Source organism: Triticum urartu, chromosome 3, assembly GCF_003073215.2.
Source record: "Triticum urartu cultivar G1812 chromosome 3, Tu2.1, whole genome shotgun sequence".
Classification (NCBI taxonomy): Eukaryota; Viridiplantae; Streptophyta; class Magnoliopsida; order Poales; family Poaceae; genus Triticum; species Triticum urartu.
Genome location: NC_053024.1, coordinates 710469225 through 710486158, shown reverse-complemented (window position 1 = coordinate 710486158; position 16934 = coordinate 710469225). Strand labels below are relative to the sequence as shown.

The window sequence follows — 16934 nt, the reverse complement described above, 5'->3', positions numbered from 1 at the left end:
CGCCGCCGCCGATAGCTAGCTAGGCCAGTACGGGGACGCTGGCACGTGGCGGACTCGAAGGGGGCAACGAGCGATGATGGTGCCGGCTGGCAATGGCGACGGCAAATGAACAACTGCGGGATGGAGAATTACTACGTGGTATTTCAGGTTTGCCCTCCACTTGTTTTTGAGGGGAAGGTGCCTGCGAGATGGATAAATGTAAACTACTCAAAACACCCTTGTTTAGTTAATATACTACCGAAAATCTAGAGTAGTATTGTAACATCTGGACCGTCGAACGATAGAAATGAACGGTCTACATTGAGCTGATGTACCGTAAAAGGTCTCCGTTTATAAAGGTGAGTGTATACTCGTGGGTGAGTGACTTCGATTGTACCATGTTCAAAAAAGTAATAGAAAATTAAATAGACAAAAGATAAAGAAACAAATAAACAAGAAAGAAACAGAAAAAAGGAAGAAAAGAAACTCGGATATTGGACCCGATCCAATCCAGTAGTCATTTGTTTTAGGTGATCTCCCTTGGGTCTAGGAAAGCATGTGATAAATCTTACCCAAAAAAAGTGATAAGATGAATAGTAAATCCTTTGCATGTACAACAACATGTTTTGACTTTCTCATCATTGTTATTACCGGGTATATTCCCCATCATCGATAGTTGCGCTTTTGCTGTGCAAATTGGATTTAGCTTATTATGGCCAACAATAATGGACTACAAATATTGCGATTATATATTCCCTCCCTGGTATTGTCAGTTTGGCCAATGTTGCCAAGCTTGGGAGTATGTTGTGTTTTAATCCTACATACCCAGAGCTCCTGATCTAGAGGGTTGTCGTCCTGAGATTTGGCTTGATCTAGAGGCAGTGGCAAAATTGGTGGTGTCAACTCATTTTGGTCTGCATAGTACACCACGATGTAGCCTTCCCTGGAGTCTTGCATCGGCTGGAATGTGCCCAACAGCCTCACTTCCACCTATTGGGGCAGGTGGTTCATCCCGCTCTCCAATACTCTTAAGGTTATTCCATCTTGTACACGGTGATGTAAATTTAGCATGGAGCTAAAGAAGAAAACTTGAGGCGACCTGATGTATTATTTAGTTTTAGGAGGAATCATTGTTTGTTCGTGTGGTTTCACATTTATTGATCCAACACAATTCGTTCAGTTAAGAAATAAAATCAGATTACGACAGTGCAGAAAAAAGATGTCCAAAATAGTAATTACAGAGTTGAAAAAATGGGACGATCACACTAATGCCCATGCGACAAACACAAAAAAAGGACTCGTCAACAAACCTTTTGGTATCACCTTTCTCCCACTTGGCAATTTGGTAAACACTCATGTCCACAAAGAAAAAGAGGAAACTTAGGTCAAGCTCGGTTGCTAATTGTCTAGAAGGTATAGTACGATCATTGTTATCAAATAAATAAATATAGCGTCCTTTCAATTTTGCGTTGCTTAATTTGGATGCAAACGATTTTCCGTTGATACATGCTGACGTGCAAGAAAGACTAAGCACAGATCTCCACATTAATTGACACCAAACAAATTAATTAGCATGGTCGATGATCTGAAATCCGAAGGAGAGCCTTGGCACAGTGGTAAAGCTGCTGCCTTGTGACCATGAGGTCACGGGTTCAAGTCCTGGAAACAGTCTCTTACAGAAATGTAGGGAAAGGCTGCATACAATAGACTCAAAGTGGTCGGACCCTTCCCCGGAGCCTGCGCAAGCGGGAGCTATATGCACCGGGCTGCCCTTGATGATCTGGAATCCACGTTCAGATAAGCATACATGCGTACGTAGACTATTCATGATGAGAGTAACATAGATGGTAACATTAAACATATCTAGACAAAATAGATGATGTAGCAAGTAATAAACGAAAAAAAAGACATGTGGTAACATAGCTAGTTACTACTAATATGAGTAACATTACACATACCAAGATAAACCCATTATAGCTAGTCGTATAGTTGTACTTCCATTAACGTGGCTCTCTCTTTCACACACAAGTCAAGTAGCGTATGAGAGCTTAGGTCATCTCGAAAGCTGACCTGCAATAGGACACAACAAATGTCTGTTTTCATGTTTGGACGTGGTTCGCGAACATGATGCATGAGAGAACTATCCAATGCTTTTCACAAATTAATACTTATTTGTCAGTTTAGAGGAGGGAGAGGAGAAGGGACCATGATAGCGTGAAGAAAGAAAAGAGAAAAGACTATGTGGTGGCTTTTTATTGGTCAAATGGATGTCGGACAGCGGTATAGCTCCGCCAAGTTTGTCTTGGATTTGCTGAAGAATGGACGTCCGGACCACTTCGTGGACCGATGAATCTTCATTGGATGACAAAAATTGACACAAACGGTCTGGACACCAATAATCCGTACATATATCGGACTTTCTTTGAGGATCTCCATTGGAGATGCCCTTAGTGGTTAAAAGATTATTTATATTGTGATGGCTAGATTTACCAGCGTAAACTCATGGTATGTGCTTACGGCTTGTGCGTTCCTTTTGCATACGCAAGCATAAATCATTGAAGGTAGGCAACGCATGCACGGCTCGATCCGATCTCGATATCTTATGCACGTACATCGTACGTCCATCCTGTCGATGCAATGCACGTACACGATAGCTTCTCCACAGAGTGCTTTGCATGCACATCTGCGCACGCTAATTAATTCTCATCAATACGCATCGCCGGGGCACGGGCCATTCGTACCCCTACAACGAGTACGTACTGGCCGTGGCACGGAACGGTCTATTTACTGGTAGCCGGAAATGGTGACTAGGACTTAGCCATACTCAGCTATATATGTGACCATCCAGCTAGGATTAAATCATAGCAGGTACTCCTTGCATTTTACCTTTAATTAATTCTGGTTGGTGACGTCTGACACACATGTGACCAGCGGCGGAGCCAACATATAAGCATTGGTTTCAAGTGAACCCAATGGAATTTGGCTGGTACGTGCGCGTAGGTACTTATTTGATCGCGTGAACCCAGTAAAAAGTGATCGCTGACCCTATCAAATAAAGGGATCTCACGTGGATATAGCTAAATAAAGGGCCCAAAAGTCCATAAGCAAATGTCAATGAGTCCATTCCCAGACCTAAACCCTGATTAGCCTAACAGAAAACGCACGCAGGCGAACGCCTCGCCCCTCATCCATTCGTTTTCCAAGTCGCATCTCTCCTGCTCGACTCTCTTCTATTCGTGTTGCTTGGTGCCTCGGCCGCCGCACACCGCCGGCAAGCAGGCCGCTGCAGATCCACAACGACACCGTCGCCCAAAAATTGTGGTGATTACGTTGGCACATCTTCCCTTTATTATAGTATATGTTCTATCTAGCCTAATTGCCTAGTGTTTTTTTTACCCTAGTTTTTCTCCATGGACTTTGTGATGTATCTCAGGTACTGAACAGTATCATTTGAAGAGAACTCGGTCATCAGATCCAGATATCTGATACAAGCATATCAAGGTCACCCATTAGGTGTAGGTATGTCTTGCACTTTTCAGTTCTTGATGCTACAGAGTATATTTCTTTTCATTATGTTGTTTATGGGCACTATACTTTTTGTTGCAACTAGACTTTTATCATTTATATCATATATTAGTACTTCCCCCGTCCCATAATGTGTAGTGTCAAAAAAAATTCTTACATTATAGGACAGAGGGAGTATCAAGTTCTCATAAAGAATGAATGAGCGAACTCAATGGCCAAATTTTCTGGCTCCGCCCCTGCATGTGACCACACAAAAAGAGCAACGGATTCGATCGTGTTTTAGTGACTTTTGCAGGGAGTGTCTTAACACTGTTGTCGGGTGTTTTGGTGGCCACACGATCTGTATTGTCAGTTGCGACAACATTGGCTGTACGGATTAATTAGCTGGGTCAGGAGGAGAAGTAAAACGTACGCATTGCCAAATATTTTTTCTTTGCCCACATTCTTCATACTTCACAGCAGTAAGACACGGCGCGCGCACAGACACAGATACATACATTATACATACATATATAGGGTAACGTTATTTTAAATGTGAGTGTAGAACAACTTATTCTACACCCCTAATAACACTATATACAAAATCTAGTACGTATGGCACATCCTCTATATGCCTTGGTTTAATTTTCATAAGTATAATCCTTCTACGTCTTGACTATTACGTACTACTAGTATTATGCAGCGTAGCGTACGCACGTACGCCCTCAACGAGATCACGCAAGTTCAATGCATGTGTACCTAGCCAGGCAATGAATCAGGCCCAATCCAACTCTAGTCTTTTCTCACACGCTAGCCGATGGACCGATATTGCTTGCTCAGTGGTCACTGCAGTAGCTGGCACATCGGTACGTGATGCACGCAGCCACCACACCTTGTACGGTCGATATGGATGCAATGCAAGAGATCAAGCAAGCTGGCGACTAGAGTGCTGCTGCATGCACCGACGCGCGGCTGTTTCATTACTCAATGCACGCGTCTAGTTTCACCAGCTAGTTTCCGGATCTCACGCCCCAATTCTTTTCCTCCTTACACGTATCCGTTCAATTTAATATAATCTAACATGAAAGCAAGCTGCTAGTCGTCAGAAAATGAACCATGTGCAAGTTGAACGCATCACAATTTAGTAGCTATATCACAAATTTACAATAGCTAAAGATCTGTCGACTGAATTTTGCTTTTGTATCGGTCGATTTTGTTTGGCGAAGGAAGAAGGAAGCACCGAGGGAGAGGAAGGAGACACCAAGGCCACCGGCGCCTAGGAAGAAGCAACCCCACTATCTATCTTTAGGGTGGTGGGTGCAGGTTCATCGGAAAAGCAACCCCACTATCTATCGTTAGGGTGGTGCGTGCAGGTTCGCCGGGGATTTTTGGGTGGTCATCGGGTTTAGAGGGATGGCCGGGACGGTGGAAAGACCAGCAGTGGGGGGAGGTTGAGGGGAGGGTGGTGCGGTGAGGCGATCGCGGGAGCACTGCCAGCCTTGAGCGGGGGAGGCCGGTGATTAGGGCAGTGGTACGTGGGGAGGTTGAGAGGAAGATGAACAGGAGGTTGGACTGAAGGTTGAAGAAGCTAATCCAGCTATCGATCTCGCATTGAACGGTTTAAAACAATCTGAGCCAAAATATTTTTACAGGCGATTGTCATCTAGCAAAACGCTATCTATATACAGTACCAGCTTTGATCATTCCTCCCTCCTCCAGCTCAGACCCCTCTCTGACTCCACGAGTGCATGGCACAAATTCTATGGTGCTTGACAATATGAGATCGCTATCCAACCATACCTTCAAGCTGAAGTGTTAGAGCATGGATGCATCGTCCTCATAAAACCGCGTGCAATTAAATTCGTCACGTGTCTATGGATCAACTACCGATCGATCACATCCCCCGTACGCTACACTGCACTATAAATACATGCGCTGCATGGTTTGCCTTCTCATCCTCAGCTACTTCACCACAGTGCAAACTACCTAGCGCTGCACCAACCAACCAGTAGTCAATTAAGCAGCACATGACCATGGCGCCCAAGCAGCTCTCTACCGTTCTCCTCGCCGTCTGCGCCACCTTCCTGGCACTCGCCGCACCGTTGCTCGCCGGCGACCCGGACATGCTACAGGATTTCTGCGTCGCCGACTACAAATCCCTCAACGGCCGTAAGTTGTGCCGTCTCTTGCATGCATTCTCTCGTTCGCACAAATATAGATCATGCCAACAAAGAGTTAATGCATAAGTGTATGCTTGCAGCATTGCGGCTGAACGGGTTCCCGTGCAAGAGGCCGGAGAACGTTACGGCGGACGACTTCTTCTCGGCCGCGCTGGCACTCCCGGGCAACACCGGCAACCCGGTTGGCTCCGCCGTGACAGCGGCGAACGTGGAGAAGCTCCCGGGGCTCAACACGATGGGCGTCTCCATGTCCCGCGTGGACTACGCGCCATGGGGCGTGAACCCGCCGCACACCCACCCACGCGCCACCGAGATCATCTATGTGCTTGAGGGCTCCCTCGACGTCGGCTTCGTCACCACCGCCGGCAAGCTCTTCGCTCGCACCGTCTGCAAGGGTGAGCTTTTTGTCTTCCCCCGCGGCCTCTTACACTACCAGAAGAACAATGGTGACGCGCCGGCCGCCGCCATCTCGGCCTTCAACAGCCAGCTTCCGGGCACGCAGTCCCTCGCCCTAGCGTTGTTCGCAGCCTCACCACCGGTGCCCACGGATGTGCTGGCCAGGGCGCTCCAGATCGACGGCGGCCTGGTGGAGGCCATCAAGTCTAAGTTCCCGCCAATGTAACCAGCCATGCATGCATGCTGTTTGTTGGGTCGGCTCTACGTGCGTACGTGCTGCTACTAATAATGAGGACCACGTAAAAGTGCAGTTTTAATTCATTTGCCTGACATCCTAAAAAAATCATTTGCCTGAGAATATCTTTTGTGGCGGTGCATGTTTAGTGAATGGCCTCGTCGGTTGAACTGTTATAATTACTAGAACATGATAGCGCGCGTTGCCGCGCCCGCCCAATTTTAGAATGTAATAATCAAAGCTTTTGTAAAAAAATGTACACTCTTGCCACATTTTTACATTTTTCAAATTTCTATTCATCATTGGACATTCAAAGGGCAAAAGAAACGACATCTCGTATTTTCTCAACAAGAACAAGAGGCCAAAAATAAGTTGATGCATGTTCTTATGAGTAGCAAATATAAGATAAAAAATCAAATAGCTCAATCTTCCGCTCTTACGCATACCTCAAAATTTGCATTTGACAGAGACAAGCAAAGCAGAAAATGAAGTGATCATCCAATCAAAGTCGATTGGCTTGAGAGGAAATTAAACAGATAGTGTAAGAATATTTTACATGTTTCATCTACATCATACCAAGATACATGCATTTTGTAGCAACCCATGGAAATACATCGGAGTCATGGATTTGTGAAGAAAAGGGGATCGGAAGTAGATATATGGTATATCACCAAGGAATCTAGGCGGAGGCAGTGCAAGTTCTATGGGAGGCCGCTCGATCAAGCCATGTGACTGGCCACATGGATCCCCGGCAAGAGCCATAAAACTGAAATAATATGTCCATGGTTACAAAAAATGCTTGCTGGAACTGAAGTGTTGAATAGGTGCAGAATAAAATTACCTCATGCTAACGACAACATTGTGCTTTGTCATCCATATATGAGTCGATGGGGATTTGAACATGTGTCTGCCGTAGAAGGTGTCGAGCCACCGCAAGCCACAGAAGCATGTTAGTAGGAGATGTTGGCCTCTTACAGTTGCGGCAAGCCTCAAGTGCTCAACCCAGTCCCAGTTTTACCTGCCTACCCATGATCTGCATCTTCATCTTCATCTTCCCATCACCCAGCACAGAGAAGCGCCCAAAGGATGCAGTGGTGCGGGACCTCTGCACGGCTGGAGGCGGCCGGAGTAGAAGTGCACCTTGACGCTCGACCTCTGCTCTCTCGCACGTCCAAGCTATTGGAACCGCCATCCTACTGCTCTCGGAAGCTCTGCCATTTTATACCAACGCCGGCGTAACTGCCCTCCCACACCAGTGGCAACGCAGTGCAGCGAAATAGGTCCACCGGGCACTCGCTAGAAAAACCGTGCCACATCCTCCGCCTGATTGTTCAAGGCGAGCACAATGGCGTGACCTGGTCGGCCGCATCTCCCCACCCAGGCCAATCCGTCGTTGCCTGCCTCGCTCTGTATTCACTGCCCGCTGATCACGGGAATATTAGAGGAGTCGCCACCGATGGAGATTTTATTTCGTGACCTTATCTTTTAGGCGAGGTGGCTGCCTGAGCGGTGCTGGCGGAGAGGAGAAGAACGGCGGCAACTCGGACGGGAGAGGGAGGGATCAGGGTGCGGGGATGAAAGAAAGGCATGGACCATCTAAACAGGCCAATGAATTCAGTGCACCGGCCCGGTTACAATACCAGCCCAATCAACCACAACAGAGGTAGAGAATTCTGCAGAGTAGCCGCCCAAGAAACGAGTGAAGACAACCAGACGACTTGCGATCGATGCAATCGCACGGCGAGCGACGGCAAAGCGCTGTGGAGGCTCCTAGGTCGTTCTGTCATACTGTTTCTTAATTACTTTTTCTTCATGAACTAATGCTGATTGATTTGTACGTGTCCATTATTGGTAAATGAATATACATGATTGCTTGAATTGCCGTGATATTGTTAGCGATGAACAAGATATAGTCCATCTCCCTCTCCTTGCAGACCGGCCGGTACCCAAGAATTTAGGTAGACTTGCACACAATATAGCGTACAAATCACCTCATAATGAAAGGAAAATGCATGCAGTTGAACAAATAAAATACGTGACGTTCTTTGACACTTATATATAAATTGCATGCGTCCTAGGTTAAACGGATAACATGATCATTGATTTGGACCGACAGTTAACCTATCGAACAACACTGTTTGGCCCGAAAAAGAAGCAAAACACTGCTCATTGTCGCACCTTTCACGTACATCCCATGAGTAGCTGGCTCTACCAACATCTCACTTACAACTAGCTGAGAGCCTTCCTCTTCTCACACCTAATTGCTTAACTAACTTGGGGTCGAATGATCAACCAATCGGGCCACCAATCACGTCATCATCTACTCTCTCCATTCAAAATAAGTGTCGTGCTTTTAGTTGAAATCTGGCCATGCAATTAAAGTCCTAAATCACAGCAATATGACAACAATAAGCAATACCAATAAATTGTGATAGCAGTACACATAGAGTCCAAAATGATAGCATTACACACAGAGTACCAATATTGATCCCACGGTCTTGTTGCTACGATGCTACTGGGATTACGGTTATACTTTATTTATATGAGGTGATTCTATAATTAGTCTAATTGGGTATTAGGGCTTGTCCATTGAGCTAAATTTACTGGATAAATCCTATTTGATAACCTTAGATAATCCGTAAAAAGTACTGCATAATCCACATCCGTTGTATATTATCGATACTATATCCGCCAGATATCCAGTTTACCAAAATCCGTATCTGCACCCATATCCATCAGATTCATCCAAGTGCATACCATATCCTTCAAATCAGATGCAGACGCGGATTCAGAACATAAATTATTCGTACCATTTACATCCCTAGCAGTATGGACTTCCCCATGTCATCAGGGATCAGGGCCCGCAAACCAATCGTTCCCACCCGTCATAGACACGCCGGGCCACACGGGGACACCGATCTGATCCACGAAGCCGGGTAGAGATTTTATTTTACCCACCCCACCTCCGCCTCGCGTGGGTCGCCCAGTCGTTGCGGCACGCTTTCCCTGTCCTCCCCTGGTCACCTGCGCCGCTCCCTCTTCCACCTCCACCTCCCCGCCCCAGACTCCAAACCTAAACCAGACCGAAGTTCCCGCGTGATCCGCCGCAGCGAAGACCCGTGACACCCCCGGACTACCCCAATACAAGAACACTAGAGCACTAACCCTAGCGTCCAGTGCAAGAAAAGCAGGTCTCAAAAAACATCCCTCCTTCCATAAAAGTAATAATATTCGTAGACTTCAGTGAGGGGCATGCGAAGAGGTACAGTGAACTGGTTATACTGAAGGATGACTTTTCAACACAGTGAACTGGTATACTGAAGGATGAGTACTATTCTCCAGAATATACTGAAGGCTGATTGGAAAGACCCTTCCCATGTTGTATCACTTCTGAATCCCAAGCGGTGGAAATTTCGTAGTACTACTATATACTCCCTCCATTCCAAATTACTCGTCGTGGTTTTATTTCAAATTTGAACTAAAACCACGACGAGTAATTTGGAAAGGAGGGAGTATAACAAAAGTTCGGTTGTCTTGCTGTGTCCGGTTAGCACTGATGTCTAGAATGGACAAAGGAAACTTACATGTAGCTGTGTCGCTAGATATCTAACCTCCAGATAGTATCATACGATCATTGTTGTGAAAAGACGTCCATTTCGTTGTCAAACAAACAAATATAACGTTTTTCAATTTTGCTTTCCTTAATTTGACGTGCAAGAAACACTAAACACAGATCTCCACATTGATTCACACCAAACAAATTAATTACGAAGGTCGATCGATGATCTGAAATCCACGTCTAAATAATCATGCATGCGTATGTATAGTTGTGTACTTTCATTAACATGGCTCTCTCTTGCACACACAATTAGCGTATGACCGTAACGATGAAAGGTCATTTATGTAGTGATGGCTAGATGGCTAGCTATAGCATATGTTTTTGCGCAATCCCGATTTGATTTGCCCCCTAAAATTTCCCCAGTTTTCATTTGGAAAGCCAAATTTACCCAGCTTAAACTCATGCTATGTGCTTAGGGCTAGTATATATGGTCCTTTTTTAACCGCAAGAAAAAGTGCGGTCCTTTTGCATACGCAAGAAGTGAAGGTACGCAACGCACGTCTCGATCTGATCTCATATCTCATCTCATGCACGTACGTACGTCCATCTTTGTTGATGCAGCGTCCTATCCAATCAATACGCATCACGGGCTAATTGTACTCCTACACAGAGTACCGGGTCGGTCGATTTATATATTAGGCGCCGGAAATGGTGGCTGGGACTAGCCATATTCAGCTATGCCACCGTCCAGCTAGGATTAACCATAGGCAATAAAACCTTGCACTGTACCTTTAATTAATGTTGTTTGGTGGCATCTGACATATATGCGTGACCATACAAAAAGACTTTTTGCAGCGTGTCTTCACACTGCTGTCGATGTTCTTAACAGTGCTGTCTACGCCGTACGACCATGCGGCTGGGCTGCAGTCCGCTGGGCACTCAGGACTCAAACAACAAGTCTCACTCAGTGAGGCTGAGGCTCCTCATATGTACTCCCTACGTTTTAAAATAGATGACTTAACTTTGTCCTAACTGAGTAACTCTCTTTCTGTTTTTGCGCTGAGCGGGCTATGGCACGCTTTTGCTCTAGCGTAGCTCCGCGAGTTGATATATGCACTGGAAAATGGAATGGTTCATACCAACAGTCAATACTCAATGCTATGCTATATATTATCAATGATGTTAGTACTTAAGGGGTGTTTGTTTCCAGGGACTTTTTTGTGTAGGGACTAGAAAAAGTCCCTCTTAGAGATTTTTTTACCAAACGAGAGGGACTTTTTAGGGACTAAAGTAGGCATTTGGGATTAAATGAAGAAGACTCTCAAGGAGAGTCTTTTTTGGGACTTTTTGGGACTTTTCCAACAATGCCCCTTCATGCATTTAATGACCCGCCATCCCATGGTGTTGTTTGATTGTTATTTTTCTATATACTAGGGGCAATATGGTCATTTAATAATCTATAGGAAGGGACTAGAAACTTTTTAGTCTCTGCAAACAAACAGGGAGGAACTTTTTAGGGACAAGAGACTTTTTAGTTAGGACTAGAAAAAGTCCTAGGACTTATGAACCAAACAGGGCCTTAGTACTTGGATGTACTTTTTTCCTGGAGGTCTTCCCATCCTAATAGGGACCAGTCTGTAATAAGGTGCCAATAAGCAAAGTAATTTTTATTTTCCACAATATATTTCCATTTTAATCCTCAGATGTTACCTTTGTTGTAAACTCAGGATTGTATGGTAGCCTGGAGTGTAATGTTTCCATCAGTGCTACACTTTAGACCTTCTGAATCGTACTATATCTGCAGTTTCTTTTTCAAGGTTCTGCATGGTAAATCTGAAGTTTCTTTTTCAAGGTTTAGTAGCAGCATGATGCTTATGCATTCGTAAGCTCACTCACTTGTAGCTCTCCAATTCTTTCAATTTTGGAAGTATCAGGTTCAGAAGGAGAAAATATATTGTGTATTCAATGCGTGAGGAGCAGCAGAACTACTATATCTCTAAAGTGTTGTTTCTTTCAATTTGTGGTCTGGGGATGATCAGAATTGAGAGATTAGCATGCAAATCCGCCAAGAGGGACCATAAACCATAATCATGCTCAGGTCAAATATATAAGCTTCTTTTAGTAATTACCGTAATACATCTTTCTTTATTAAACACGTCTTCTTGAGCTAACTCAAAACGAATCATGTTGCAGGACCTCTTATTTAGAGTTACCTTGATGTTTCGTGTCTGCACTGCCTTATAAGGCACTATGGGTGGACTATGATGTGGAGGCCTCCTATGATATCTTGAGTTTGATTGAATGCCACCCTTTGAAGTTATAATAACAGTATCAATGTACTTAACATTTCTGAGTTTTCCCCGGTATGACTCAGGAATCGGAACCATTACCCTATTATATTTTATGTTGCAAATAGAACCATTAGCTTATAACCGGCTATAATATTTTATCTTCCATGTTTCATGTTTCATGCTTTAAAGTATTTATACAAGTTTCTCCCATTTTATTGAACAGATGGAAGGGCACAGCAACAAGATCTTTCTTGTGGGTCTTGCATAACAGTAGACAACGCCAACCAATTATGTGATTCCATGCTTATGCACATCTTATTATTCCTTAGTTGCCTTGGATCTGTAATGCTTTATGGTACAGTTGATGTATGGGCAGTGAACTAGAACGGAGCCTGAACCAAGTTTATGACTCATTTTCACAGGTGCACATATTGCTACTCTTTTTATATGGCATGGCATGCTGGGGTGTTACTACTTAGTGTTGCTATGTCAGATATTGCTCCATTGATTGTTAATGATGTTTGTCCGGTATGCTCAAGTAGTGCAATACTTTAAAACTACTTGCACCTTTTATAGTTTAACAAAAAAATATGACCATCTTTCGACACTTTATTTATGCTTAACAATTTAAATAAAATCCAATTATTCTATTGTAAAATAGACGGGCGCGACAACGCGCGCCATCAATGATCCAGTGATACATGGTGTCAATTCTCAATTCATCTTCATGGAATCACCAGCATTTTGGTGATGGTTTGATTAAGAGCTTGAGCATAGAGTCTAAAACAAAAGCAAGACAATATTGGAAACAACCCTCTCATCCATGTTAGATAGGTAAAAATCGCGAAGAAAATAATTCCTCTTAGGATCTTCACTATATGAATAAAAAGGAAATTAGGATTTTCTATGTAAGAGAAATGGTACCCCGACACATTGACAAAAATGGCGAGCTAAATGTTGAACCTTGAAACATGATAGATACATTTCACTAGTAGAAAAAGGGCCTATTGTCCCGGTTCGTAAGGCCCATTTGTCCCGGTTCTTGAACCAGGACTAAAGGGTCGTTACTAAAGCCCAAGGTCTTTAGTCCCGGTTCTTACACGAACCAGGACCGATGGGCCTCCACGTGGCCGGTGCTGCGAGCCTAGGCAGGAGGGCCTTTGGTCCGTTGGTGGCACCAACCGGGACCAAAAGGCATCCACGCGTCAGCTGTTCAGGGGCTAGGTTTTTTGTTTTTTTTTTCTGAAAGGAGGGGGATGATTTGGGGGTTTTGTATGATTAATTAAGGTGTTTCATATATTGTGTTAGGTTGCTAACTAATTAATAGAGAGAAGTGTCCTCTCTTATCTCCGTGCTTGGTCGACGCTACGTACTATACGTATAGAGAGGCCCTCGACACGCTAGCTAGTAAGAAAATGAAGGAAACCATTAAGTATAGAAGTTCGTCATGCATACCGAGAGAAGTGATCGACCTCTCCTTCTCTGAGAGATTGGTCGAACAACAAGTTTTCGTATTATCTATCCGACGCTACTGGCTACATACATATACAATATGTAAGATCTCTTACAATCCCCTAGCATCTGAAATCAAGTTCCACATGGTATTCTCCGGCTTTATTGATGACGTGGTCAAGAAAGAATCCCGCCAATTCCTCTTGAATTGCTTTCATGCGATCTTCTGCTAGGAGTTCATTCTGCATCTCCCATGTCTAATTTGAAGAAGGGGGTTAATACATATATATGAATGAAACTCAACAGAAATGATGGTGTAATAAAATGAAATCGTGAATATTATTGCTTACGCACATCAAATTGTCTTTTAGAGTAGCCCCACTTATCTTTGCAACTCGCGTTGTAGATGAACTCGCACACGTAGTATCCACAGTAATCATTCCTTGTTCCTGCCATAAGCACTTTACAAGAAATAGAGGTCAATCAAACTGATAATGAAGCATTATAAATGGCATTGATGAAAGTAGCTAGAATCAATGGGAGATGCGCGGAACTAGCTAGCTAGTAGTACTTACTTTCGGGTATGTATATCACAGCTCCTTCGGCAGTCCCGAAGCTTCTTTGGTGAAGTTTTTCCAAACCCTGCAAGACAAAGAAAATAATTATTACTTGAGATATCACGAAATGAACAAAAAGTTGCCGATATGGTGCGATAATGATCGATTGAACTTACTTGTTGAGAATTTTAGTCATGTCCGCATAGGTCTCGGGATCTTTTCGTCTCGAGTCTAAGACGGTTACTAGTCTCTGCTCAAGCTTAATCTCCAAGAGAATATAGTGGAAGCTGCACACGCATGCATAACTCATCAATTACATTACTATAACCTCGCTCGAGTAATAAGGGAAACTAAATATGCACAAGACAGTAACACTCACTTGAAGTTATAAGGAAAGAGTATTTTATCTTTATTTTGATTTATTATCAATGATTTGAGCAAGTTGGCATCGGCATCTTTGGCGCTCGTTTTAACCTGAAATTCATCTATGAGATTTGTGTTAATGAACCCAATATCATATATTTCTGCTTTTCTGCACTCGACGATCTTCAATCTGCATAATATAGTGAGGATAATTATAAATACATGCAATGAAAGAGCTGAGCTATATATAGAGACTTAATGACAGAAGTAGTACTTACAGACAGTAGCAAGTGACCGTTAATTTATCGAGGGCCTTTTGATTGGAAAACTGAAAGAACTCCTCAAATGGAACAGTCAACAAATCAATTCCAACGAGGTCGTGCTCCTCGTTAACTCTCAGATACAAAGTATTCATCCCCCAGACTCTCTGCGGGTTTTCATGTACCAATCATGAAGTCTTCGCATCATCGTTGTTAGAGATTTTTCATCTTTGACAAGAGGCTTCCCGTAATGGTATTTGTGTTCTTCCACCTCCAAGAAATCATAATGTACATCGTCGGGCAGGTAATCTCCAAGATTTCTATAACCGGGCACCATCCTCGGATCATTAGCAACGATATCGCTAGACACCTTGAGTGGGGGGCACGATTGGTCCGCTTGTTCGCCGAGCTGGGCATTTTTTCCCAACTCGTCGTTCTGCTAACCTTCGATCACTGATAGTACTTCCTGACCGCTCCGCTTCGATATATACCTTTGCAGCAATGCGTTCGTAGCTGTTTTTCAGCGGAGACTTTGGTGGTTTCCTCAGGGCATCGATAGTGCGCTTTGCTTTCACCGGATCTACCTTCTCCTCCAGAGGTGGATGTCTCTTTGCTTTCACCCCTTCAAAGAAGTCCTTCACTTCTTTTTCCACGATCTTCGTGTTTTCTTCCACGGTCCTCTCGTATGGTAACTTCTCTAGAGGCTTGAGAGGTGGACCGAATCTGTATTACCTCCCGCCTCTGGCTGTACTGCTAGACGCCGGAGCAGACGGAGTGGCTACGGTTGTCTTCTTTCGTGCTTGCTTATGAGGCGGAGGAGAAGGACTATGACACGCCGGAGCAGCCGTAGCGGCGGCGGGTCTCTTCTGCCCTTGCTGGCGAGGCGGAGAAGGAGGAGGCTGGCTGCTCGGGCATGCCGGCGCAGGCGGAGTGCCGCCACGCGCCAGAGAAGGATGCTGAGTGCCCTGATCACTCGCCGGAGGAGGAGGCAGAGGAGAAGGCAGAGTTCCCTGACTCTCCGGAGGAGGAGGAGGAGGCAGATGCGTCCAGTTCGGAAGGTTGATGAGATCCTTCCGCCATAGGCATGGAGTCTTCAGAGAAGAACCCAGCCGAGTCTCCCCTTCACCGGTAGGGTGGTCAAGCTCGAGGTCCTCAAATCCGTCCGTTATTTCATCCACCATCACCCTAGCATATCCTTCTGGAATCGGCCGGTAGTGAAAAGTTGCGCTAGGTTCAGGAGGTGCAACAGAGCCAACAGCCGCCTTGACATTCAAATTCTTCCATTGCGTCATAAGGTGGCAATTTTGAGACTCCGTGATTAAGTCCACGGGGTAGCTAGCAGGAGCCGTGAAGACAGGCTCCGGCTGCTGCAGCTCGGTGGAAGCCACGCTGCTTCTCCGCTAAGATGGCGGGGTAGCTTCGGGGGAAGCTTCGGCGGGTCGCTTGTTGCGATCTGCTTCTCGTTGCTCTATCGCTTGTACCCTTGCGTGCAGAGCCTGAATTTGGATATGCTCCACTTTCTTCCTCCTCTCCTGGCATTTGTAACCGCCTGAGTCCAGAAACCCAGCCTTCCACGGAATGGAGCCTGGCGTGCCTCGTGTCCGTCCAGCGTGCTCAGAATTCCCGAGGGCCATTGTGAGCTCGTCATTCTCTCTGTCTGGAACAAACGTCCCTTGCTGCCGTGCCTCGATATACTCCTGAAGCCTCGTGACGGGTATTCTCAGTTGCTCGTCCGTCCAAACGCACTTCCCTGATACAGGGTCCAAGGATCCGCCAACCCCGAAGAACCAAGTCCGGCAACGGTCTGGCCAGTTCCTCGTCTCTGGTTCGACCCATTTATCAATCAGGTCATTCTCAGCCTTGGCCCACAACGGCCGGGCTTTGAGGTAGCCACACCTGACCCCGTGCGATGGTGATGCTTCTTCTTCATAGCATTTTTCTTGTTTTTCACTAACATCTTCTTACTCTTGTCCGATGTCTTGTGGGCCACAAATGCGGGCCAGTGATCTCTGATCTTCTCATACCGGCTGATGAATTCCGGTGTCTTGTCTTCATCGACAAACAATGTTTTCAGCTCATTCTTCCACCTCCTGAATAGTTCTGCCATCTTCTTAAGAGCATCAGACTTGATCAATTGCTCTTTAACTGGCTTCTCCGG

The 16934-nt window shown here is 45.0% G+C and overlaps 1 protein-coding gene across 1 annotated transcript; it reads left to right on the top strand.

Moving 5' to 3' along the window:
• Positions 1–5437: 5437 nt before the first annotated feature.
• On the top strand, positions 5438–6566 carry LOC125546107 (germin-like protein 1-3). The gene is made up of 2 exons (XM_048710250.1): positions 5438–5652; positions 5744–6566. The coding sequence occupies exons 1-2, from the start codon at positions 5511–5513 to the stop codon at positions 6283–6285; spliced, it is 684 nt and encodes a 227-aa protein (XP_048566207.1). The 5' UTR covers positions 5438–5510; the 3' UTR covers positions 6286–6566.
• The last annotated feature ends 10368 nt before the right edge of the window (positions 6567–16934 follow it).

Coding starts and splice junctions, on each gene's coding strand:
- LOC125546107 (XM_048710250.1), top strand. CDS start 5,511: ATGACCATGGCGCCCAAGCAGCTCTCTACCGTTCTCCTCGCCGTCTGC. Junction 5,653..5,743: donor CTACAAATCCCTCAACGGCC/GTAAGTTGTGCC, acceptor GTATGCTTGCAG/CATTGCGGCTGAACGGGTTC.